A 26,345-nucleotide genomic window follows, 5' to 3' on the forward strand; every position below is an offset into this window, starting at 1 on the left:
CTTTGTGCTTCCATAACCCGGAATGGGTCTCAAGCTTTACTCAAGATAATCTCAACGTAATCTACTTCCTTTTTTCATCGATGAAATTTGACTTTGGTCAGGTAATTCTCAGAAAGAAAAGGAAATGAATCACAAAAAGATATAAAATAACATCTTATGATGATACAAATATGAAAGCACATTTTTCATTCCTTCTTTAGAACAAAAGCATTTTATTTTTGATTTGACAAGAACAAAGTCTAAATTTATGCATAGAATGAGGAAAGGATAGAAAGAAAATCCTACAACTGAGCTTCGGGTTATCGAGGAGCAAAACCAGGGGGAGGCGGGGGAATTCCAGTTGTGTTCGGAGGTGGGCCATTGAAACCAACCGGCGGCGGTGGACCAGGTGGAGCCATTGGCATACCACCAAACCCAGGTGGTGGAGCGAGTATTGGGGTGTGATTGAATCCTGGGGCACCATTGGTAGGTGGTGGGAAACTTCGAGGAGGGGGGTGATGAGGAGGCGGGGGAAAGTTCTGAGGAGGTTGCATGTGTGATGGCATTGGGCGAAAGGCCATAGGAATGGTGGTCGGAGGTGGTGGTGGACCAGGATATGGATGACCTGTTGGCTTCCCAGGGTAACCAGGAGACTGATTGGGAGGGCCAGGTGGAGGGCCACCCGAATATGGTGGATGCTGATAGTTCATCTGTGGATTTGGGTTAGGATGTGCAGGTGGTCCACCAGGATGTGCTGATGGATGAGGGGGCATCATGTTGTTTTGAGAGTTGAAGCGCTGTAAAACAGGAAATAAGTCGAAAACTCGTATCAGCAATTTATCATCCAACTAGCAATCGGACAAGTCGAATACGTACTACGGATGGTGGTGCCGCGGGAGGTGGTGCTGGCACAGCAGCTCCCATCCCACTTGGCAGCGCATTATTCTTCCTAGCTTGTGCAGCTAACAGACGTTCAGCTGGTGTTCCGTGTCGTTCACCTTTACCATCTTTCTTGAATGCATACTGAACGGTGATAGCTTTGTTCATCAAAAATTGACCATTCATTGATTCTATCGCTGTATCCGCTGATTCAAAGGATTCATAAGCCACAAAACCGTATCCGTTTGATTGACCGGTACTTGGATTTCTAGCAATCTTATCAATCGTTCATTGAACAAAATCAAATGATCAGCTATGTACATATCAGAAAATCGTCTTTTTTCAGCTTACCTTCGCAGTTTGTACAAGAGTCCCGAAAGTGTTGAACGTATCGTAAAGCATCCTTTCATCTACATTAACATCTAAGTTCCCTATGAATAGATTTGCACCAATATCAACCTGCTTTCGATCTGAGGAAGCCTACAGGAATTTGAATGGTTATCAAAAGCTCAACTAAGAATGATCAACAGAATGAGAGTCGAAAGTGACGATTCACTAACTTTGTTCACCCTGATCGGCTTGCCATATAGTTTAATCTGATTCATGATTTTACATGCATATTCCGCATCATCTTCTGTTAAGAATTCACAAAAGCCGTATCCTTGATGTGACATTGAAACCCGGTCTTTTGGTAAATGAACGTTAACTGTGGAATGTCGTGAAAATAGAATCAGATTCGAATAATCCAATGTTGATTTTGAAGATGATTAGCTCAGAAAACTTGGATCTTACCTACTGGACCAGCTTGTAGCATCAACTCCCAAACCAATGCATCCGTACAACGTTCATCCAAGTTACCCTAGAAATCAAAAAACGCGTAGGCACGTTGTCAGTACCAAGGTCGATCTGATTTGCATCGAAGGATGTCTGACCATGTAAACTGTCGCTTCTTGATTACGATCTCCATCTTGAGGCCGTGACATGTTGGTATGTTGATCAGGTTGCTGAGCCGAACAGTCTAGCGATCAGTTAAAGTGAGCCTTGAGCTGCCTTGAGTGGTCAAAATGAAGTTTATGAGACTTTCTCTTCATTTCATGGGTTCTTGATTATTCATGGGTTTACAGAATCACATCCATTTTGTTGACTGACATATGATCCGCAGCAAGTGATCTGTAATTCTGATACATACAATCGACCTCTTTACTCCAGATTCCACTCCATGAGAATTGAAGATCAACTTCATCATTCACTTGAGCAAGCACTTTTAAAAGTGAGACTTTATGATTCCAAAATAGAAAGGAATAATGAAGGCCTTTTGACTCTGAGTCGAGGAAAGAGAAGTGTTGGACGATGAACGCATTGAGCATGATTGGGGTACCATACCCAGCAGGTCGGAAGAAAAAATGTCAAGGAGTAATTCATGGCTTACAACTTCCTATACCGCCAAGCTCAGACTCATAGAGATCTTCAGAAGTATAAATAATTTCTATGAACATATCACGTTTTTGAGTGTGAATAGCTTGCTTCGCTTTGGGGAATTGAGAAAAGATATCCTCTAAATTGGCAGCATTCAAGCGGTAGCTGCGCAAAATAGCGTTACACCAAATGAGTATGCTGTGCTCTGATCAACAAGAACACTTTTGGTTTTTACATCAGGATGAAACCAACAAAGAAATTCTGCTCAACCCATTTAAAATGCAAAATAGCTCACAATATTACATCCATCCCATTGTCAGTTGAGCATAATCACAGGGAGGGCCAGTTAAACGGAATGATAGTAACTACATGTGATATAATTTTCTTTTCAAAGAATACATCCACCACAAATATCTTGAAGACAAATAAATGAGAAAGTGGATATTGAAGGTCAGACGAACAAATGCATGGACATAAGCGAAGGCCACATTAACAGAGACCAGCATGAGGAGTTGGTACGGAATTTCTCTCGGTCTGCTCTCGTAAGGTAACCGCTAGAAGGCACCAAGTTCTACGATGAAGGAGATTCGTTTTACCCAGATCGACTCATGCAAATTGCAAGGCACGGTGGACATCCTTGCGCCCGAGGTGGAAAGTTGCACAATTGAGATCGAGTGAGATCAGTGTAAATCAACAAGGGAGTATCAAACTTTCAGGGCATCTGTACTCCACTCTGACTGGGAGATGGCTAGATGGTTCCTGTTTCCGGTTGGAATCTGAACTGAGAGTGAGATTTGATCATGATCAGGAAATTGGAATGGCATATTTAAATCATCACTTGACTCCCATCCTGCAAAAAATTCCTCAAAACTTATCACTTCAAGATATTCAACTCTTACATCAATTTTCTTGCCTATCTTCTTGAAAAATCAAATAACCAGTCATACAACAGACACTCAATACGCCCTCTTGAATAACATCACGAGCGCCCTTCCGCCCTTCAATCCTAACATTCGAAATAAACCCTCGACGCGTAAGACATCAAACTGTGCCTATCTCTTTATTCTGATCATTTTTAAAACTCACTTTAGCTTGATCATCAATCACTCTTCTTTACATTTTTTAATCTTACAATCTTAATCAACACGTTTATTCAACTGTAAAAAAGTCACCTTGACCATCACGCGACCCACATAAATAACTCGAGATGGATTCTGCACCCTCATTCCGATTTCCAGCCGCCCGAACCCCTTCCACTGTAACTTCTACAAGTAATGGATCACCGCCATCGTCTCCAACCTTTCTAGTTACTCCGGGCTCGACTAATGAAGCCGCACCGAAGTCTCCTACGCTATCTACCATCTCAACTATCGTGGGCCGTAAATCATTTGGCGCGGATGGGGTAGCACGGATGATACGCCGCAAGAAATCTTCGACCGTAAGTACACAAATGTACTTTCATGAATTTTATTAAGATGTCAGGCATGTCCATGAGTCTAACCGTTACAACGTTCCTCGGCAGGTCCTACGAGCTGCGCTTCCCGTAAACCACTCAGTCGGTTGGACAATGAGCACATCTCCCACTAATAAGACTGGAATTAGTGCCAGTCAAAGTTTCGCCGCTCTTGTCAAGACTCCAAATGACGCTCCTCGCCGCCGTGGTATCCCGCGCTCAGTGACGGGGCCGCTAACCCGATTCTTCCATCTTGATGGTAAAGAAGACGATGATGGAAACGGTTGGGATTTTAGGTGCTGTGGCGAGGCTCCTCAGAGACCTGAACGCCGAGCGCCTGAGTGGCTCGGGACTATGGATTTCGAGGAAGCGGTGGAAAATAGCGCTGCTACCAAGACCGGCAAGATGATGAGTGGAACCATCTCAGCGTCTCCTGATGCTTTGGGCGCCTTGGGTAGCCCCTGGTGTCCAGATGCGAATTGGGGCCAAGCGTGGGACTTGGCCGCGGCGAGATTTCAATCGGGAGGCTCACCACCACCTTCCGCTACGTCGGGCGGGTCCCCAGCTTCGGCTGAAGCTTCACTGGCTTCACCGAGCTCAGTGCAAATCGTCCGACACCACTACTTGGGCTCACCTGACTCTTCCTTGGCCTCACCTGAGGTGATTTCATCAATGTACTGCACTCCTCCTTCAAGGACTTTGACAAACGGTTTCGGGGTCTCAAAGGCCGGCCCAGCTCGCCGGACCAAAATATCAATCGACTCTATCTCCGGTCCAATGATGAAAGATTTCCGGACCAGTGCGAGCCAAGTATCTGAAATCCGAAGTTGAAACCCTCACGACCATGGTGGTAACGATCCTTTGTTTGTTCTTGATTGTATATGTTATCTTGACCTTTAGTGACCATTGTACTCCATTGTACTTCATTTCTTTTTGTTAAATTTTCTCTTGGTTATCAAATTGGGCACTCAGAGTATTGTTTAGCTTTAGTGTCCTCAATCATATCTTTTCCCTCTTATCTATTTCGTTTTATATTTTGGTCTTAGTTTGTATGTTACGGAAGACTTGCAATATGTATACCATCTGCTTGAACACCGGTGGAATTTTCAATTGACTTTGTCACCTGTTTGGGAGCAAGTTTGTTGGCCCATCTTTTCGAACCGCATTATCTTCCATTACTCTGATGGGTAAAAGTAGAAGAAAGGCATAAAGTTGAATTCACTCGGATTGATTTATACGATCAAAGCAATCTCACTGTGTAGTTTACACCTACCAAATATCCGCCTTTCATGATGATTTGGTCATCCAAAGTTGTAGCCAAAAATGTGCTCAACCGCGATGACCTACATGGTCCAAAGACGCAATACAAGCCTCGAAAACAGCAGACTCTATGGTATCCGGGAGGTTTCCAATCAAATGCGGGATGACTTTGTGATTGTTTTGGTAGTGGCAGAAGAGCATTCTCAAAAATTCAAACTACAACTGAAATGGAATCGGTGGATGGTCGGTCGAAATCTCGTCCAACCCCTAATGAGTGAAGGTCATCAGCATCACTGATTACACTCTCGCTCGTCTAACATTCAAATATCTGTTCAATGACGTGAATGATACCAGTAACGCTCCACCCTGTTTGAAGCAGGAAACTTCAATCCGGATCAATGAAATATGACTATATTTCCATTAGATGTTGATTTACTTTCCCCTCTTCCGCTTCACTTGCACTACCACTTATGATCTTGATCAAATTATATATCAAGCTTCTGCAATGAAGATACAATAACCTTGTCCCATAGGTCATTACTCGAGGGCGCGGAGGCGGCAGAGGCGGAGCTTTTGTTATACTAAGACCTGGACTGTGAACTCTATTGTCCTTATCTTGATCAGCTCTTTTTACCATAGAATACTCCTTCTAAACTTCTTACTTTCGAGAATATCTCATGTCTTGCGACTATCTCCAAATTGACAAAAGTGTATCTTCTTTAAATAAAAAACTGTTTTACAAAATACAACTCGATAAACATTTTCCTTTGGCCTTAAGGTAATGTAAAAGAAAAGAACATATTTTATCCAGAAACGGAAGAATTATCACAACAATGAAAGGTTCAATCAATGAAAAATCAACTTTAAGCACAACAGAAATATAAATCTTGTTATAAAGTTTCTTTGAATACTTAAAAATTATCTTGGTAACATGACAAATGTTCCTTCATAACCTGGAATATTCTGAGGAGTATAAGTATCCCTCCACCTTCCAACTAAAAAAACCAAATCCAAAGAAAATCATCAAAATCAAAAGCAAAACCACAATCCAGAAACCAAAAAAGACTTACTAAGAGCTCCTTCAGGTGTAGAATAACCTCTATAAAGCCAACACGTATTCCTCAAAATCTCACCATTCACTTGATGATCATTCAAAGAAACCGGATCCTCATCAAGTTTATAATTCTTCAAGAGTGTCAACATTCCATCCCATGCTCTAACTCTACCTTTTAATTTACATTTACCCCAAGCAGAATGACCTGTTCCATGAATTTGTAATTCATATCGTTCATTGGAATCGTATTCAATCTCTTCTATTTTCTCATCATCTTCTCGAAAAGGCATTTTAAGTAAATATTCAGTTTCATCTTCATTTTCTCCTCCTCGGATCTGATCATTTGAATCTAAATTCAACAAATGATTTGATTGCCTTTGATTTTTGAATTCCACTCTTTTTCCATCACTTAATCTAACAATCACTTCTCTCATCTTAAGTACTTGTGGTTGATCTCCATATCTACCTTCAAACACACTTTGAAGTCTTCCCATTAACATCTCTCTATAACTAGTATAATCAAAAAACATGAATTTGCCCTCCCATATCCCATTGAAACAATTCTTAAAAGTATCAAATTGAAGACCAGGTGATGAATATGGATTTAAACAACGAGTGGTTCTATGATATTCTAAATCATACGAATTTGAATCACATTCCAAGATCCTTTTCATCTTCATTGAAAATAAATCATCTGGATGTATTGATGTTGATTGATGATTGATTGAATTTGAGGGAATATTGAAATTTGTTGTGTTTCCATTTGAGATTTCAGACCAACTATTATGAGAATTCAACATAAATCGACCTGATCTTCTATCGAGTTCGTTTAAACAGCTGACACCCCAAAAGAAAGACATCATAGCCACATGAGAACTAAGAGGAGGTAAGATTCTTATAGTTTGTCCCATGTATCGAAAAGTAGAGTAAGTAACTTTATTTGAGGGTCCATTATGTTGACAAGGTGTTGTTGGTGAATTTGTATGTTCATCCTGAGTAAGGTTTTCTTCCGATGTAGATACAGATGCAGAAATTTCGGTCGAAGGCTGGGAATCGGGGATGTCCAAAGGCAATACTGGAAGGGATGTTGAGGTCGAGGTATTTGAAAGAGCATTGGGGTGATCGGTGACATCTCCAAGAGATTGAGTTGGGCTACTACTTGAAGTGGAACTCGGGGATGCAGGTAGTTGACGCCAACTCCAAGGAGCATAAGCTACTTCAAACTGTGTCAGAAAGAACATTCGATAAGTATCAAGTCCATCAAATCTTTCAGGCTCTTCAAATCAAATCAAATCAAATCAAGAACATACCACATGACATCCAAATACATAAGGTTTTAATACAAAGAAATTAGTTTCTCTCATCTCTTCATACTCTGGACTTGAATCCGGACCTTCTTCTTGTAGTTCCACAAACAAATGATACAGGCGCATTCCAATAGCAGTTTCAGGTGATTCAGGAGGATAACCTGGCGTGACTGCTAATGTGATCAATTCATTATGCTATGAAAAAATGACCACCTCGTAGATAGATCAACCGATTATAAACTTATGGATGATTTTATTTGATGGCTAAAAAGGTATAACCTACGTGATAGTTTTTTAAAAATTGAACAATATTGGCTGCTTTGAGTAATTGAATCCAATTCTTTCCATCATTCTCCATGACCATCAAGTAAATCATCCATAAATCCTTTGTTAATAATCTCATTTTAGGTTGACTACTTTCAGCTTGACAGTTTGTCATCGAAATACCATCATTGTGATAATAAGGTGAATCAGGATTTGGTTCCTGACAAAGTGGAAGTGAAGCATAGAATCGAAGTCGATTGAATAGATTCAAACGATCGAAATAAGTTTCTGAAAGTTGAGTGGCGAATGATGATGAATGCGGTGATTGAGATTGACCATCTCCAAGCTGAGATGATGATGACGATGAACATTGCTGATCCGAACCTGGTACGCCGACGGGTGAAGAAGCTGTGATCACTCGCTTTTGACGTTTATGAAAGACCTCATCACTTTCAGTGGTATTAAATCGACGTTCTAAGGCTTCCGCATCGAATCTGTATCGAAATATAGTTGCATATAGTGATGGATTCAGATCGGGACGAAGAATAGAACTGAATCGTCGATTGAGTAATAATAAACTGAGGATCGTCTTAGGAGGCTTATAAGGATCTAAAGCAGCCAGGATAATGACGATTCGTTCGATGATTTCGATTGGTAAACCTGAAAACGTATATAAAGACATCTGAGATGGTCGATAGTCGATAGTTGGCGCAGTGGATGGTACACAGATCAGAAAGAAACAAATTGGAAAATGCGACAAGTCAAGAACCAATTGTATGCGTCTGAAACACAGACAATACTCGAACCTTGTTGACATCCCTTTATTCCCATACATCTCGATATCTGACCTTCATCCAAAATCAAATTGGGGATGCTTCATAAAGTCTCTCAACATCACCAAGTAAGCCTAAAGTTCAAGCTTGCCAATATAGCTTTGAACAAAGATAACTCGTAACCTTTGAACTTCATCATCATCTTTGAACCAAAACTGTGATCCAAATCCAAGAGCTTTCCTTCTTTCAACTTCTTTCCTGAAAATTCAATGATTTTTCTTTCCTCAATTTTTCAAAGTTCTTTTTTCATTATCAACTCAAGTGCGCGGCAGCCGTGTTTCTCACCAAACATGCGTCAGTTGTTTGACCCAAAGAGGTACGCAAGAAGCGGGTGCACGCACTATACTATGTAGCAACAAAATTGCCTGAAAAAGTGTGTTCTAGAGACTAATTTACAACACAACAAAAGAGATCTTGTGATGTCAAAGTAACAGTTTACTCAAATGAAACTAAAACATAGAAGGGAAATGTGATTTGCATTCTGTCAGCAGGACTGGCTACATCTACAGCATGGCCACCATGTCAGTTGAAATGTTGGAGAAGGACTAAAACAACCAAGTCCCTCAATGCTGTGATAACCAATTTTGTGATTCTTCAATTTCTATGAATCTATTGTTTACAGATAGTTGTTTGATCATACGTAATCAGTAGGACCAGTTTCAGGATCAGAAAGTAAGAGTTGACTAGACCTCCTACATATCTCTTTCATCAGTAGCCAAAATCACTCTAGTCCTGTCACTGTGTGCCAAATTCTTCCACAAAGGTCAACAGAGACCACTCAAACCAAGAACAAAAAGGGACAAGTGCTTCAACATAATTCAATAGCATCAGGTGTTACAATCTCATAAGTCTAAGTTCTGAGCATCAACTCAAATCTGTGCAATGATATGAACAACCCCCATAAAGATGATTTGAAGTAATGAATCAGCATGGTGGCACCAGGAAATGGCTTGTGTCTGGGGTGTGACAGGACCATGGAAAACTCCTGTGGGACCAACCAATTCAAAATCCCCAAAAAGATGATTAGTTCATACCTCAAAATCTAGATTTTTGAGGCCTTTGATACCAACTTTGTTGATAACATACATAAGTGAGGAACTCAATTTTTCCAGGTATAATACCTTTTTCACCAGTAAAGTACTGTTTTTTGCAGTTTTGGCTCAGTGTGAGTGATATGCCATTTGATACAGATTTGACACCTGGAATGATGTTTTTTATTGGTAATTTTTTTCATATTTTGCCAATTGATACAATCTTTATTGGTAACATAGCCAAATTCTTGACCCCAATTCATATGTTTTTTGTTGGTTGGTTCCATATGAGATTTCTGGGGTTTGGGTGTGGCACTGGTTGTCCATACTAGCTCAATATAGGATCATTTGTTGTTGGAATAATGACTTTGTTATGAGCCTAGTATCATTTCACTGAATATTAAGGGGGCTCAAGTCAAAATATTTGCCGCCTTTTCTTAAAAAATCGGGGAAAGTTTTTTACGGTACCGTGCTGTAAAAACTTTTCCCAATTCATAAAAAAGGACCAAAAAAATTCTTTCGGATCTGCTTCTGAGCAGTAAATTTACGCAAATTTGCTGCTTAAAAAAATTTGGGATGTCGTATAACATTTCCCAATTTCATAAAATTTTGCGTAAATTTTATGAAATTGGGAAAAGTTTTTTACCATAAAAGTTGTAAAAATTTTTGACTTGAGCCCCCCTAATGATCACATATATGATACATGTTCCTACTTTACACATCATTGTTTCATTTGCTGGTTTTGTTGTCTATGTGTCATTATCTTCTTTACTGTGACTTTCTTTCTGATATCTAAGATAATTATGGTCTTGTATCAATTTGATCAATTGCAAGAGGATTCAGCTACCCTATACCTTTGCAAGCAGAGACAGGGAGTTTGTATCTAAGTGGTTGACACTCAAAAACATCACAAGATACACAATATGTCAATTGATGCACTGTATCCAAGTTTCCAAATGATATTATCCCCATGTTGAGATCCCCTTGTGTTAACCTGACCGTTATTATTGTTTCTTTGGCTTTACTGACCCCCACTATTAGTTGGATTGGCAACTCATCTTGTATTGAGCTTTGGAAGCGGAAATCAATCAATCTCATCCCACTGAATACAAGCAATTAAATTAGTAGAGTCTAGACCCCACATTCAAGCTTAGCTTAACACAGACCCCAGCAGCCGGCGCGCAACCATGGAGAAGGCACTCAGTCACATCAACATTCAAGCTGCAAGTTCTGCTGATGATCACATTGAGAAAAAAAGTAATGATATTTCAAGAAAATTCAAAGCCCACCAAACCCCCTCAAGAAAAAAAACCCCTCCACCCAAGACCAAGAGAAAGAAAAGAATTAGATTTTACAAAGATAACAAAATAATCAATAGAAACTCAGATCAAAACCAAAACCAGAAATCAAAAATATATATTTTGCAAAACAAATTTACAAAAATCAAAACTGATCAAAAAAAACCCAAACCAAATGTTCTAGAAAACCAAGATGATCATAAAATAAATCTCCTCCCCTCCTCACACCCTGGACTTCTCAAACTCCACGAATTGAAAGAAATTCAATTAATTTGTCTAGCTTCACCATTCTTCAAAACTACCCATTTCGAACTTTCATTTCTCCAAGCCACCGAATTCCCACCAAAGAAAGCATAAAACCAAATCCAAAAAGCCAATGATTCTCTCAAACACCAACCCATGAAAAATAAACTTAAACTGATTTGTTTTGAATGAATTGATTTGTTGGTATGTAATGAAATACAAACTAAATAATCTGATAAGAAATAAAACGTTAAATGTAGGATGATGAATTGAGTTGAATTGATGATAGGATTTTGAATGATTCGGTTTAAACTTAGGATGGTGATTAAGCCTAAGAGAATCGATTCTGTGAATGGTTCAACAAGTGTTGCAGCCCTTAAAAAGAAAATCAATCCGATTCATCAGTTTTTATGATCATCTTGAGTTTCTATCCCCACAAATCAAAACTCTACTCACAAGCACATATATTTCCTAACCCTAATCCATCTAACCCTACGTCTAATATAAGCACTCAAACTAAGTTCACCCACCATATTCCCAGCCACATCATCTCCAATCGAATGTCTAAGATCCAATTCTTCCCAAAGAGTTTTACCAATCATATTATCTTCACCCAAGAATTGAGAAAAGGTTTCCAAAGCAATCAATTCATCTTCTTTTATCCTTTCAGCAACTTGAGGTCTTGGTTCATGATTTGATGAACCCGAATGATGTTGAAATCTACAATTCCTTAATCTTGTGGATCTTTCTAAATCAGATCTTAAAAATAAATTCGATTTGCCTACTATACATGATTCTACGGCTACTGAATTGATCGCGATATATTGTCTTGCATGATTTCCATTTAAAAAACAATATTCTAATAAACTACCTAAATGGATTTCATTGTGTTTAGTTGATGGTAGAATCGCTAATGGTACATGATGTACTAATCCGATTCGACGTGTTTGAGTTGGAATGGTAGGTAATAGTTTGATAACGGCTTTTGAAAGTGTTGTAGGTTGAATAAGTATATTTGAATCTAGTATCCAAAGTAAATCAGATCTTGCTGTACGATAAGCTCTCATTAAATTATTGATTTTCGGATTCACCCCTACTTTTTCTTCACCTATTCAAAACCCCTCAATAAAAGATTAGTTTTTTAGAAATATCAAAGAGCTTAATGAGTCTAAAAGGTACAAACCAATTAAAAGTCTTGCATTCACTAATGGATATTTTCTTATCACTTTTTCGGCTATTGGAATCGCTGGATCTTTAGAATTAGCCACACAAAGTAAAATCTCAAGTCGATCTAATGGCCATTCTTGTAAAAAACCAGATTCAAGATTTTCTTCAAGATTAGGATCGATTCCACAAAGTGGTCTTAAGATTGAAACTGAAGGAAGTAAATTAGGATTAGAATAAATCGCTGGAATTGAAGTTTTTAAACGAAATCTTTGAAATCTATTTTGCCAGGTTTGTATTAAAGATTGATATTGAAAAAAAGGATGAAGATTCTATGTAAGTGATCTAAGAATCATCGGGTTTTTCGTACAAAAAAAAACCCACGGGCTCAAGCTTGGAATAGACAGGGAAGAGATGAGAAGTCTAAGGGGTAAACTGACGTGACCCATGCGCCAGTGAAAGTCATGATGAGCATGATCGAATACCAAATCAATTCGATCCATCTAAAACCAGTGATGAATTGTGTATAGATCGTTTAAGTTGATGTTGATGTGGTTGTTGATGTGGTTGTTGATGTGGTTGGGGTTGGAATGATATGTTTGAGAAGTGATGGATTGAATTTTGAGATTTCAATTTAAAAAAAGTCAGTTCTATCATTCAGTCAGATCTCCCTGCATCATCATCATCATCATCATTCTCATCATCATCATCATCGGTTTTTCCATAATCAGTAATCTTTCTTCTTCTTCTACACTCACGCTAAACAATCCAGCAAGAAAACCAAGTTGATGAACATTGTGATAAGTTGTTTTCAAATAAGTTCGGTTCCAAGTTTTCCAAAGTGTACCAAAAGCTGATGATGAAAGTTGAAGTTGAGTGACGTTTGGCTGAATTGGTTGTATTTGATAACTTCTCACTCTGAGTCTTGAACTTCACTTTCAAAGAGAATTCAAGATTTTCTTTTCTTTTCTTTTCTACTTTTCCTCACAATCTCCATCCCTTTCATCCCTGTAATCCCCGAAACCTCAATCAATTTCCCCTCAATCACCGCCACTCCAATTATCCTTCTCCTACAGGTATCAATCCGATTCTACATACATACATTCTTGACAAAAAATATCCATTTCTCATTCATATACATCTTTCCTACATCTTTCCCCATGATTGAGAGAAACAAAATCGGATTGGTACATATGGTCAATACAGTTCAACCCCACCTATCTACATATGTATCTACCCCATCAATCAACTTTATGCAGCTCTTCTTTTGGTACAGTCTAAAGTTTCGTCATCATCCGAAGAAATTTGGAACCCTTTTGAGATTTGAACCCTTCTGGTCCCTAAAAATTATGTGTACCTCCGTGTAATTACACATGTACGACGTTACGTATGTACAGTCGAGTTCTACGTCTTTGATGATTCTTTCTTTCTAGGCTTTTGGTATCTTTAATTGAGCCTTTGGCTGCAATCTATCTACCCCTTTTTACCATTCATCCATAGTTATCACATTTAGTCCAATCATTTGGTTTTCAGAATCAAGTTAGGGCAATCTACTCAGCCCTACACCTTATCACCCAGAATCCCCTCTCAAAGTTTCCCTCTTGTAGGCATTTCAATCAAATCCTGGTTGCTAGTACTGTAAAGCCAACAATACCCCAGATATTTCATTAAAGAAATCTATATTCCTTGGGATGGAGTTTCTTTCTGGGGATAAGATTTACTGCAAATCATCCTGTGATTATGTATACAGTATTGTATAAGCTTATCTCTCACTCGATCATTGAGAGGAGTTTCCTAGCGCATACACTCTGTGTGGAATGTTGAATCAATAGCACATTCAAAGAAAAGAAATGAAATGAAAGCAATTGTGATTTTATTCAATCATAGCCACTGTACCTATACGCACTCATGGTCCTATTATTTTGTATGATACAAAGCAGTCTATCCAATCCTTCACCCAGTACAAACCATTTACTCAAACTCTTCAACAAAGAAAAAACAAATCACAAAAAAAGAAGTCGAACAAGCTGAAGAAAAAGTTAAAAGGTTATAATCAATGATCTTACAAACACACCAAAAATAAATCATCAACTTCATCAATCACAACTCATCCATCTTGTGATTAACTTTAAGTTTCTTAAGTGTACCTTTTAATCTTTTACTACTAGATGATAATTTAACTGGTTTAGGACGGATACGGATACGTTTATAATCCTAAAGAAAACAAAATCAAATCACATTTTCTTTAAGTTTTTATGATCCTATTGAAGTATTTGAAAATGATTTTTAAAAAAAAGAAAGGTAATCAAACTTTAATTTGGTTTAAAGGTTTGATTCAATAAAATAAACTTTATTGTAAAATCACTTTGACCCTTTTTTGTTTAATTTAAAGAAAACCAATAGGTAAATGGAATTTATAAAATTATAAACTTACTGGATTAAAGAAGTCTAACTTATCATTTCTCCAAGGTGATTGTTTAATCAATTCAGAAATTGAACGATTTTGACCTACATAAAACAAGACATACTTCAATATAAACAAGATTTCATTTTTGTCTTTTGATAAAATGTTGATACTTATAGAATATTTATCATGAGTCAAATTTAATGAAATGGCAACTTACCAGCTGGAATACTCGGTGTTTCAAGTTCCAGAAAGGAAGATGATTGGATATCATTATCAGGTTGAAATAAGATTGGAGGAGGAGATGGGTTCCAACTATTAGCGGCAGATGATATTGGAGGAGGAGATGGTTTCCAACTATTAGAGGCAGAGGATATAGATTTTGGAGTCTGAGTTGCAGTAGTTGATGAAGTCACGGTATCCGAAGCTATTTGCTTTGATGAGATAGTACAGATCGGTCCTGGAGATGGCTCCCAAACGGCACATTTCGGTACGGTCGAGCTTGCAATGACTTTAGATGAAGAAACATCATCTCTCGACTTCGCTTTGTGTAATGAAATGGTACAGATCGGAGTAGGTGATGGCTCCCAATGATTAGAGCAAGAGGTAGACTGTGAGGAGTTGGGTGTCCCAGTTGCTTCGAAACGCGGCCCAACATCAATCAGTGAATTAGTGAGAAAGTCGGGCATTATGTGATCTGAAACGAAATCTTTAACTTACAAGTCTCTGGACTTGAACTTGGACTTGTGCAACTACTGACTTCAGAGGCCGTTGCTGACATCGTAAGCCGAAGAGAACTTTGCATCGAATGGTCAATTTGGTCGAAAGCTGGCACATATAATGAAAGATTATGGGTCTGAAGAATCGTCTTAATAGTCTGTTGCAATCGAATTAGTGAAAACGAACTGAAGAATACAATACTCACGTTTGAGGGTTTGAAGAAAAGTACACTTAATCAAAGAACGAAACCAAAAGAATGATTGAACAAGTACGACGAGCCTGAAAACCAATCAAACGGTTTCGATTGAGGATGACAAAACATTCGTCAGATGAGTACGACAGCGACAGATTGAGGAAATTGGCAAAAAGAGTAAATCAAATCTCTCACTTAAGTTCTGGGTCAGTCAAATCAAGAGGTCACAACATCGGATCACCAGGAAGTCGTTCCACGAGGTGATTCCGATAACATTCGATCGATACAGAAAGCCCAAGAGAAGGAACGAGTTGACCAGCTGATCTCAATCGTAGAGGTTGATTTTAAATTTAGTGATACGAGAATAGACGAGAATGCTGATGATCGGTAATCAGCATATGCTTAGCTTCAGCCCCCCGCGCGGCCGCACGCCCCACCAAATACGACTTGATCACCATGCAGCCTCAACTTTCATCCGTGTCACACCTGAGAATGCAAGACAAATAGAAACGTCTGGACTATCATCACAAAAATGTATCACAATTCTTCATGAAAAACTATCATTGACATATCAGATCACGGACAGACATGAAACATACAAAAAGACAATTTCAGGTCACCATACCACTGGTGAAACTGACTTTGAGAGCCATTTCTGGAGAGAACTTGATGTGACATCAAGAAAACACACATGGATCACTCAGCCCTCACGCAGATGCTCCTTTTAAATTTGAGCGTGAAGTAGTTCATATTGAGAAAGGAAAAAGCCATGCACCCAAGCATCAAGGAAGTGTATTGCTTTGTGTGGGTTGATGTTACAAATGCCAAGTGTTCACCTTTGGTCAACTCTTTCCTCTCACGCGCTTTGTGAAGAAGAAAAGGCTGGGATCAATCCAGGTATAGAGATTAATGCAATAGGTATCTTGAAATTTTACATATCATACATGCAAATGGGTAATCTATAAGGACAAGGTATGTTCCAATACCTACGTCGAATGCCTTCCCATACTGCCTCGCCACCATCGACGTTTACTTCATGCCAAACCGTCTTGAAGCCAGCATCATGAAGGTCTAACTCGGCAATCTGAGTATATATATCGTAAAGTGTCACAGATGTTGCTCCAAGACCTGATTGAATTGAGAACAAATTTATCAACGTTTTTGTGATTTCGAGTTTCAAGTGGTAAATATGAAATAAAACTTTCGAAGGACATACCATGAAACCAAGAAAACCTTGCCTGTGGTCCTGAAAGCATATCAAACACATTATCAAAAACGATTTTCAAATCATCATAATTCTCCGAAAACGTATCCCAATAAATCCCATCAAAATTAGCTTCAATTTGACCAGCTTGAACATCAGCAAAGAAATCTTGCCAACGACCACGATAAATTTCGACTCCTTCTTTTTGATGCCAACCTTTTCGTTCCATAAAGCTTAATACATCTGGATGAGCTTCAATGATCACATGTCGATGAGGTTTAAATTTTTGTAAGTATGAATCTACTAAACCTAAACCGAAACCTACGTTTAAGACGCTTAGTTCAAAGGAATCTGAGTTAGGTTGATGTGCGCAAAGTAATTCTGAAGTTTGTTTCATGATTTCATCTTCCCATCCAAGCATCACACCATTCCCTTCACTATCAATACAAACATCTTGACCTGTTGAAGTAGTTTTGTAAGTTAATCTTGAAGCTAAAAAGGTTGCATTATCGGATGCTGTTGATTTTTCATTTCTACTTTGAATTGAAATTGATTCTTCTTCGGTCGATTTTGTTTTTGATTCTAATACTCTTCGTAGCATTTCTGATCGAAGTCCATGCGAAACAATTAATTGATAAATGGGTTTATCATTCATTGAGAATGCTACATCACCTGCTGTCTATCCAAGAATTCGAATCAAAAGTCAGTAAATATAAAGTTGGTTTTTTAGAACAAAAATCTGGTGAAAACAAATTGAGATGACATTTCTCATTTGTTTCTGAATAAAATCGATTCGACTTACATGTCCTAAATGATCTGGCATAGCCCAAAGAGCTCCAGCTTGTAAAAGCTTTTCTACTACTTCTACACTTCCAGAAGTAGCAGCATAATGTAATGCTGTCCAACCATCTTCATCTTGTAATGAATAAGAAGGTAATAAATCATCTTCCAAGATCTTTTTCACTTGTGATATATCAGATGTTTCACATGCTTGAAGTAATTCATAGGCGATTGTTTTTTCTGTGCTCGGTAAATCTCGAATGTAAGTTGATTGGGTGATTGATTCTTGGTTTGGTTCTTCTGCTGCCATCGAAAAATTTCTTGTTAGACTTGATGTTTTGTCTCGCGGGTTCGGTAAGCCTATGCTGTCACACAAAATTTTGTCGAATCGAGCGGCGAGCCTGACGCTTTGAAATTTCACAACTTGCGACATGTAGATCACATCTGAAGCACAGTATGGTTGCTACTGTCAAAGTTCAGACAGATACTGCAAATGCCCAAATCCAATGTTCTCACTCAAAACTCAACATTTTGAACATTTGGGAGCAGATTTGAGATCCTCAGTCTTATGCCTGTGTATATATACCTTTTCTCAAATATTGACCTGCAGTTGGCCATGGGTTGTCCAGGTGTTGTCTTTGAGTGGAGATGTTATGAACGGCACGGGGTGTCAGGGACGGAGAGCAGTGTGATCTCGAGGAGGGTCTGGTTCCACTATATAGATTGTCGGATGAGAGAAAGGGAGAGGGAGTACAACTCTGTGGTCTAAGAGCATCCACAACGGTCCTCGTATTTTGCGGGCCCCCAAACAGACCCCTGATCCAGATTTGTGGATGTCGGGGGTCAAAAAAACACGGTTGCACAGTGGTGCACCTAAAATTGGGGGTCAAACCTCGATTGAGGTATATTGTATGCTTGTACCGTATCATCCTCCATGATACTCTCTTTGTCCACCCAGAGCAAACAAAATCCAAGTCATTTGATTGAATCACATCAATGAATCCTACCCAGCTCATCGCTTTTTTTGACGACTTCATCAATGACGATGACATCGATTTGGCTGCAGCCCAAGTAGCCGCTCACTGGTACCAATCTACACAACAAAATGCTCCTGAAGAAGAGAAGAAAACGCGTCAAGAAATACGCCGACATCGTCAGCTTGCACACGAGATCATTTACAATCAGTACTTCTCTCCGGATCATTCTTACACTGACTATCAGTTCCGAAGACGGTATCGAGTAGAACGAGTCATTGTCGAAAGACTTCTGATCGATCTACAGAACCACAACCGCTACTGGATTCAGAAATATGACGCCGCCAAACGTCTTGGTTTATCTCCTCACCAAAAGGTCACAGCTGCTATGCGACAAATGGCTACTGGGGTTTCCGCCGAATACCAGGACGAATACATCCAAATTGGCGAGTCTACAGCTCTGGAATGTCTCAAAACTTTTTGTCAAGATGTTGTTCAGATATACGGGGATGAATACTTGCGCAAGCCAAATGTAGAAGATACTCAAATGTTACTTAATGAAGCTCGTGACCGCGGCCTCCCCGGTATGTTAGGATCAATCGACTGTACACACTGGGAGTGGAAGAACTGCCCAACTGCGTGGCATGGTCAATTCCGAGGCAAAGAGAAGGTGCCCACCCTCGTCTTGGAAATAGTATCATCTTACGATACATGGATTTGGCATGCGTTTTTTGGCCTTCCGGGAACCCTCAACGATATTTCAGTACTTGACCGATCTCCTCTTTTCCGCGATCTGATGGAAGGAAAATCACCTGAAGTTGAATTTACAATTAATGGCAAAACTTATCATCAAGGATACTATTTAGCAGACGGAATTTATCCAGATTGGGATACATTAATCAAAAGTGTTACAGATGGTAATCGAAAAGAAAAGGTCTGTGTGTACTTTTATCATTTCATCCGCACAAGATATGTAGCTGACTCATCATCTCTAGGTGTTTTCTGCACTTCAGGAGGCCTTGAGAAAAGATGTCGAGCGAACCTTTGCAATAATATTTGCAAGATTCGGTATTCTCAACTGTCCAGCAAGACTTTGGGACACCGCCAACTTACAACAGATCGTCTATTGTGCAGTTATCTTGCACAACATGCAAGTTGAACAAAACCGACTTGCTGGCCGTTACGAACGCAGAATTCCCGCTTACCTTGATGATGCTCGCCCTGCACCCGAACAAACTGCTGACTCATATGCTCAATTTGAGCTTTACATTCAAAGACTCCATACTATGCGAGATAAACATCGTTACAGAGCACTAATGCAAGATTTGATCGAGCATGTATGGAGTCAGTCTGGTGAACAAGAATAAGATATACTTTATCATTTGAATACATATCTTTAGATTTAATGATCAATTTGTACTCTAGAAGAAGCTTCGAGCTTCATCTTTTATCAAATATTGACATATTTTGATCGATCGATTGGTTTCTTGATTATCAATTTTCTTCTTGATTGATTTATTTAATTATTTGACTCGAATGGTTTTTTTTAATATGATTGTAATTGATTGTTCAATATTCATGTTCATTGAATCAAACAACTGAAATTGATCATTACAACTTGTGAGAACCAATTGGCAAACATAAACAAAAGTACAAATCGATGGTGAGACAATTTGAATAGTTAATCGAAATTACAAAGTACTTGAACTAAACGTAGTTTGGAATTACAAAGTACTATCCTTTCCATCTTGTTCAACTGACTCGCTCGGCTGGCCACCCTTTTGAAAAGGTCCAAAGAAATAAAGACCTATCAGATTAATGACCAACGTGTTGAACTGTATAATCAACTACTTACATCTTGTTGTCTGGCGCGAAATCTCTCCATGACTTGTTTGCGCCGGGCGCGCAAGTACTCCATTTGGATTTCATCGAAGTCTTCCGGCGGGGTTTGAAACATGAGCTTGTCGTCCGCAGCCTGAGCTGAGGCTGCAACAGCTTCTTGTGCAATTTGCACCTTGGCTGCAGAAGTGCTAGCCAGCAACGTGATTGCTGCGGCTATCTCATCGCCGGCCCCACTCGAAGTTGATTCCTTCTGATCTAATTTAGCCGCTTTTGCCTTTTTGCGACCAATTGGTCGCTTTGGCGGTTCGGGTTCAGTGGAGTCGATAACGATAGAAGAAGACATGGAAGGAGTAGGTGTCGCAGTCGCCGGATCAGAGCTCGGTATGTTGTTAGAAGCTGGTGGTGCGGGTTTTCGTTTGATTGATTCTTTTGTTTTGTTTTTCATTTGATCGCAGTTCATTGTCCACTTTTGATGGACCCGAAGAACAGCCCAGCAGTGCTCAAGACCAAAGCGTTTCTTGTCGTTTGAAGCCGAGAAAATCTTGTGAGCAATCTCAAGCTAAAAGATAGAAAACAAAACAATTCAGATCGAATCCTTGACCTCAAAGATCAAGTACAGCACATACCAGATCAAGCTGTACACGACCAGTGAAGTGGGTGGATGTCGCTTGATCGAAAGCAGCACAGAATTTGCTGACGTCGTGTGATATCACAGCCCAACGCCGTTCGCAAGCGGTCTGATTTCGAACAGAGTCGATTTCTTCCTTGAAGTAGCTGTGAATTCGGCCCCAGTAAGTGTTTCTCTTTTGTGAATCTCCGGTATCAGGATCGATTGAGGTTGCTGCCCAAGCCTTGCAAAGAGCAATGTCTTCTTCGGAAGACCAATTCTTCTTAGTGAATTGCTTTTCGTTGGTTGCGGTAGAAGTTCCCAAGTCAGAAGGTTTTTCAACCAATCTTGTGGATTCAGCTATACATGGATCAAGTGGAACTGAATCAAATGGGAAGATGGAAGATTCGTGAAGTGGATCCATTGAAACCAGAGGGTATAAATCGGGAAAAGGGAATATTGACGATGCTCAAGCTCAAAGTTCGAAGATTTCTTGTGGAAATCTGGATGCATGGCCTTCTGTATTGCTCACGTGAGAGCAGTGGCACGTGATCTCGAGAGCCCCCATAGACCTCGCAGATGTGGAGGGCCCGGATGGAAATCTGGAGGCCCTCGATGGCTCACCCCCGATTTTGCGAGGTCCGTTGCGGCACTTTTTGGCTATTTGACCCCCTACATCCTCGAGGGCCCGCAAAATACGAGGACCGTTGTGGATGCTCTAAGTACGAGTCTTCCTCTTGTGACATGTAGTGTTCAACCTGTCAATCCTGTTACATGTTGTAATCGTAACATTATCCCCCTTTTAATGCCCGGGTTCCCTCTTGCGAATCCTGCATTCTGTCCCTGGCCAGCGTTAAAAAACCCATTGGGAAAAAGCTTGGCCGCTCACTTTTTTCTCCTATGCCTTTTGTGTTTCTGAGCCGCTTCTGGAAATTGTTGATTAAATTTCTGAATTAAGTCGTTACTATTCTTTAAATTACTCGTCGGCTCCCATGAATTGTGCGTTGTGTCGAATCCTTTCCACTGTATTAGGTATTCTAGGCGGTTATAGCGTTTGCGGCAATCTAAGATGTCAGCTACCTCCCACTCCTTTTCGCCTTTGATTTCGATTGGGGGTGGTGGGGCTTCTTTACGCCCCAGTATCGTATCTGTGTGGTGTTTTTTGAGCACCGAAACGTGGAATACGGGGTGTATGCCCTTCATGGAAAGAGGCAATGTCAGTTTGTACGCGAATGTTGAAACTCTTTCACTGATACTAAAAGGTCCTAGCCATTTATGGTCGAGTTTTGGGCTAGGTCTTGTAGTTGATATGTTAGTGCTTTTCAACCATACTTGATCACCTATCTTGCACTCTGGTGTTGCCTGGACTTTCTTGTCAAATTGTGCTTTCATCGATTCCTGACTAATGCGTAATGATTCGGTCAGTTCAGTTTGGACTTCGTTTAAGATCTTTAGCCTCTCTTCAACTATTGGGGTACACTGATCTGATGACGGAACGCCTCCGAAGGTGGGGTTATATCCATAGTTGGCCTTAAACGGTGAGACGCCTGTTGATGCGTGATCGTTGTTGTTGTAGGCGAATTCTGCCATTGGAAGTAATTGTTCCCAATTATCTTGTTGATAGCTCACAAAGTGTCGTAGATATTGTTCGACACACTTGTTGACAATTTCACTTTGGCCGTCCGTTCTGGGGTGATAGGCAGTCGAGGGTTGTAGTCTGATTCCGAGTTGTTTATCTAACTCTTTGGTGATCTGTGATATGAAAATACTGCCACGGTCCGACACTATGGTCTTCGGCGTGCCATGTATTTTCCATACATGATGAATCATAAGGTCAGCTAGGTCCACTGCGTTCATGGTCTCTCTGCATGAGATGAAATGGGCCATTTTGGTGAGCCTATCTACCACTGTGAGTATGCTATCTCTTCCGTTCGATGTCGGGAGTCCTGTAATGAGGTCGTAGCTGATATCAGTCCACGGCCCTGCGGGCAAGCCTGGCTCGCAGCGTTGGAGGCAGCGCGCAGCGCGCCGAAACGCAGCGCCCGCCGCACGCGCTCCGCTGGCGCGGAATCTCGGACCCCGGGCGTTGCACCTCCCGCTGTCATTCGGGGCCAAAATTTGGGGACGTCGCGCTGTCCGCTGACGAACCCTTGCCCCACGCTGACCAACCAGTTTACAGCCTGCGCTCAGGCTTCACCACACCACCCAAAGCCACCCATGCATTTCGATTCATGCCTTGGCTCCCAATCACGATATTCAATTCAAGCTCTCCAAATTGGCGCCTTTACCGTATCGATCAATCAATTTTGATCTTCTTTTCAGAACAATCGTTACGCCATGGACTTTCCATATCACTGGATTTCTTCATCTCTCAATCTCGACAAACAGTGGCTAATTGGCGCCTTTACCGTATCGATCAATCAATATCGATCTTCTTTTCAGAACAATCTTTACGCCATTCCCTTTCCATATCACTGGATTTCTTCATCTCTCAATCTCGACAAACAGTGGCTTCAATGTTTGAAACCATGGACCGATCTTCAGCTTTTACTCATAAATGTAAGTACCTATCTTCCCATCTTTCAATCTCATCGACTCCCAATCCATTATCATAGTTGTTGATCTGACCAATTCAATCTATATTTTTCCAATTCTTACATACTCAATCGATCTCAACTTCATAGTCTCCAATCATGTCTAAGCAATCTACCATTAAATCTTTCGTTTCTTCGGGCTATGAGACTGACGATGAACCTGCCAGCCAACCTCGTCGCTCCTCTCGCATAGTTACACCTGCCAGACGACAACCTGGGATGATCGTTCCCTCATCCGACTCTCGCCGTGGCCTGGTAGACTTAAACTTAGGTAGGGATGTGCGTGATGGCCATGTTCATCGTCGTAGAGAGCGCTCAGCATCTCTACCTGGAGGTCTTGAGCTGGGAGAACCAGCTCGTGGCTTGATTTCGTTGTTTCATGTAAGTCAATGTTCTTTTTCTTTTCATTTTCGATGCCTTGAAGTTTTATTCAATTATTCTATCTTCCATTCTTTCTTTTTCTCTTCTTTCCCTTAGGGCAACGCAACAGGTACCTCGAACCGAAACCGACGAGAACGTTCTGTCTCGGTCTCAGAGGTAGGGGTAACTAGCTCGGCCTCGGTGAATACTTCATGTTCAGGACATCCGCGTCCACCGGTATGTCACTATCTCACTTTTCTTTTCTCTTTATATTTTTTTATCTCAAGCTTGTCTTGTTTTGTGTTACTGACTTTTATGCCCGTTTTATATCATTTAGAACCCATCGCGTCCACCAGTTGACTTGCAGCAGGACTCGGACGAAGAGAACGCATGTATTCGCAAACGAAAACGAAATCAGCCTGAGGAACTCAAATACAACACTCCGTATGTGTACTTTGAGGATCCTTTTCATGGAGTAAACCAACATGGAGAGCCAGACGTACGTATTTTCATCTTTCTCTCCCATCTATCTCATGTATCCTGATTCAAGCAATCAAGACTGACATCCCAAATATCAATAGCCACCAGAAGGACCACCTATGTCCTATACTTGTCGATTGTGTAGGAAGATAGTTCGTGTCAGCAGTAGTTCACGATCAAACCTCAAGGTTCATCGAGATGGGAGCAATGCAGCTGGAAAGTCGGGTGCAGGGTGTCCTCGTCGTCAACAGGCCATCTCCGCCGGTGCCAAGCTCCCTCCAACTGTGAACGAACTCCGAGCTCAACGTCTCCAGAACGCTCATCAAGGCTCACTCGCTACATTTGTAAAACCTCCGCCAGCTTTTTCAGTCAAGACACTCAACCAATGTCTTGCTGTTTGGCAAGTATCCCAAGCTCTACCTTTCAAAAGGATTGAAGATCCTCTTCTCAAGGCGATTCTCTATTGGCTACGACCCGAGGCTCGAGTGTATGGTCGAAAATGGTCGGCAGATGAGGCAAAACGTTTTTATTTATCGCTTCGCGATCAGGTGATCGAAAAAGAACTCAAGGTTAGTTTTTTCACTTTTCATTTCATAATAATTTCATTAGTTGATTCATTTGTTCCCTTTGTCACTTACTTTTCACAGGGCTTGAGTAGCAAATTTTGTTTGATACAGGACGTTTGGACCGTCAAAGGCAACCTTCATGCCTTCATCGGGGCATCAGTCTCGTTCATTACACAAGATTGGAAGTACGTAGTCCGGCACTTAAGTTTCAAGCTTGTGGCATGGCATCACAAGGGTATATTGCTCGCTGAGCCAATGGTGGCGATCTTAAAGAAAAACGATCTCTATCAAAAGATAAGTTTTTTCTTTTGTTTTATTTTATTTTGTCTATTTTCTTTCCTCTTTGGGTGCTGACATTGCTTTTGATGTTTTACATGCTTGCAAATGTATCAGATTCCGGAAGCAACAACTTCACCCTTGAACGCGAAATGCACCGACAGTTATACGAAGAAGGTCTTCGATCTGGTCATGACTTTGGTTGGAAACCAAAATCTATGTCTATCAGGTGCTTCTGTCACAAGATGGGCTTGATTGTCAAGGCTGGTCTTGACGCCCTTGGAATGAAACCATTGCGAGTGCGTCACAGTGGTTTAGGTAGGTTCCCTGCCATTGAGGCTTTGGCAGCAATCGAAGAAGAAGACGAGGCTTCTTCCAACCTTGACAATCTTGATAGTGAAGTCTAAGATGGTGACGATGTGGATAGTAATCACAACTCTGATTCTGATGAAGCTCAATCCAACGCCGACCCCGATGAAGAAGATATCGAGGAACCTGATGAGCCTCAAAATTACCGGAACCGCAAGAAGGCTTACCTTTTAGGTGACACTTACATGAAACAACTCACCAAAGATGTAAGTGTCATTCATTTTCATTTATCTCCTTTCTTTTCTTTTGTGTATTTTCTTCTCTGATGGTTGTCTTCTTGTAGATGGATACCGTCAACAAAAAGTTGACTCGATCAAGTGGACACCGCGCTGATTTTAATCGACGACGAGAACAGGCTAATGTTCAACGCAAAGATGATGGTTTACGGCCCCTCAAGTCTCTCTTGTCAGGGCATGGAATTCGATGGGGAATTCAGGCCGAACGTTGGGAGCGGATGTGGGAGGCTCGTGAGGTAGGTTTTCTCTCACATCTTATTTCTCTTCATTTTATGTACATCATTGTCTTTCATGTGTGCAGTAAGTGACAAGGCTAACAAATGTTGTATCATTTAGTTGATAGATACAGTCATGAAAGAAGATCTGTCTGAAGTTCGATCCAAGAGACGTCGTTCAAGAACGGATGGTAAACGAGATGGCGGTAAACGAGAAGGTTATTTTGAGGAGGTGGTCTTCTCGGTGGATGATTGGCAAGCCATGAGGGATATGCTAGATATACTGACGGTAAGTTTTGATTGTGCTTGAATTTATGTTTTATTTCAATCTTTTGACTGTTTTG

General features: G+C 40.4%; 6 protein-coding genes across 6 annotated transcripts; 1 reads left to right on the forward strand and 5 right to left on the reverse strand.

Annotated features, from left to right (window-relative positions):
• Positions 1-75: 75 nt before the first annotated feature.
• MELLADRAFT_71116 (uncharacterized protein) lies at positions 76-1,893 on the reverse strand (the record flags this gene model as incomplete). Its single annotated transcript, XM_007406965.1, has 6 exons — positions 76-776; positions 856-1,134; positions 1,210-1,338; positions 1,419-1,564; positions 1,651-1,717; positions 1,791-1,893. 6 exons carry the CDS (start codon positions 1,839-1,841, stop codon positions 300-302), a joined length of 1,149 nt encoding a protein of 382 aa, XP_007407027.1.
• A 1,588-nt stretch (positions 1,894-3,481) lies between these two features.
• On the forward strand, positions 3,482-4,558 carry MELLADRAFT_95179 (uncharacterized protein; the record flags this gene model as incomplete). The annotated part of the gene is made up of 2 exons (XM_007406714.1): positions 3,482-3,712; positions 3,770-4,558. 2 exons carry the CDS (start codon positions 3,482-3,484, stop codon positions 4,556-4,558), a joined length of 1,020 nt encoding a protein of 339 aa, XP_007406776.1.
• A 1,347-nt stretch (positions 4,559-5,905) lies between these two features.
• Positions 5,906-8,294, reverse strand: MELLADRAFT_60810 (uncharacterized protein; the record flags this gene model as incomplete). The annotated part of the gene is made up of 4 exons (XM_007406964.1): positions 5,906-5,982; positions 6,058-7,264; positions 7,352-7,543; positions 7,632-8,294. The coding sequence occupies 4 exons, from the start codon at positions 8,292-8,294 to the stop codon at positions 5,906-5,908; spliced, it is 2,139 nt and encodes a 712-aa protein (XP_007407026.1).
• Positions 8,295-10,717: 2,423 nt separating this feature from the next.
• MELLADRAFT_47325 (family 21 glycosyltransferase) lies at positions 10,718-13,001 on the reverse strand (the record flags this gene model as incomplete). The annotated part of the gene is made up of 6 exons (XM_007406963.1): positions 10,718-11,392; positions 11,474-11,690; positions 11,742-12,125; positions 12,201-12,460; positions 12,622-12,684; positions 12,940-13,001. 6 exons carry the CDS (start codon positions 12,975-12,977, stop codon positions 11,038-11,040), a joined length of 1,317 nt encoding a protein of 438 aa, XP_007407025.1.
• Positions 13,002-14,281: 1,280 nt separating this feature from the next.
• MELLADRAFT_77017 (uncharacterized protein) lies at positions 14,282-15,841 on the reverse strand (the record flags this gene model as incomplete). Its single annotated transcript, XM_007406962.1, has 4 exons — positions 14,282-14,395; positions 14,616-14,689; positions 14,806-15,222; positions 15,306-15,841. 4 exons carry the CDS (start codon positions 15,388-15,390, stop codon positions 14,282-14,284), a joined length of 690 nt encoding a protein of 229 aa, XP_007407024.1.
• A 537-nt stretch (positions 15,842-16,378) lies between these two features.
• Positions 16,379-17,794, reverse strand: MELLADRAFT_74296 (uncharacterized protein; the record flags this gene model as incomplete). The annotated part of the gene is made up of 3 exons (XM_007406961.1): positions 16,379-16,626; positions 16,715-17,381; positions 17,505-17,794. Coding segments are annotated over 3 exons (1,154 nt in total), but the record flags the coding sequence as incomplete, so codon positions are not given.
• Positions 17,795-26,345: the final 8,551 nt, after the last annotated feature.

The sequence above is a fragment of the Melampsora larici-populina genome (assembly GCF_000204055.1).
Source record: "Melampsora larici-populina 98AG31 unplaced genomic scaffold MELLAscaffold_7, whole genome shotgun sequence".
NCBI lineage: Eukaryota > Fungi > Basidiomycota > Pucciniomycetes > Pucciniales > Melampsoraceae > Melampsora > Melampsora laricis-populina.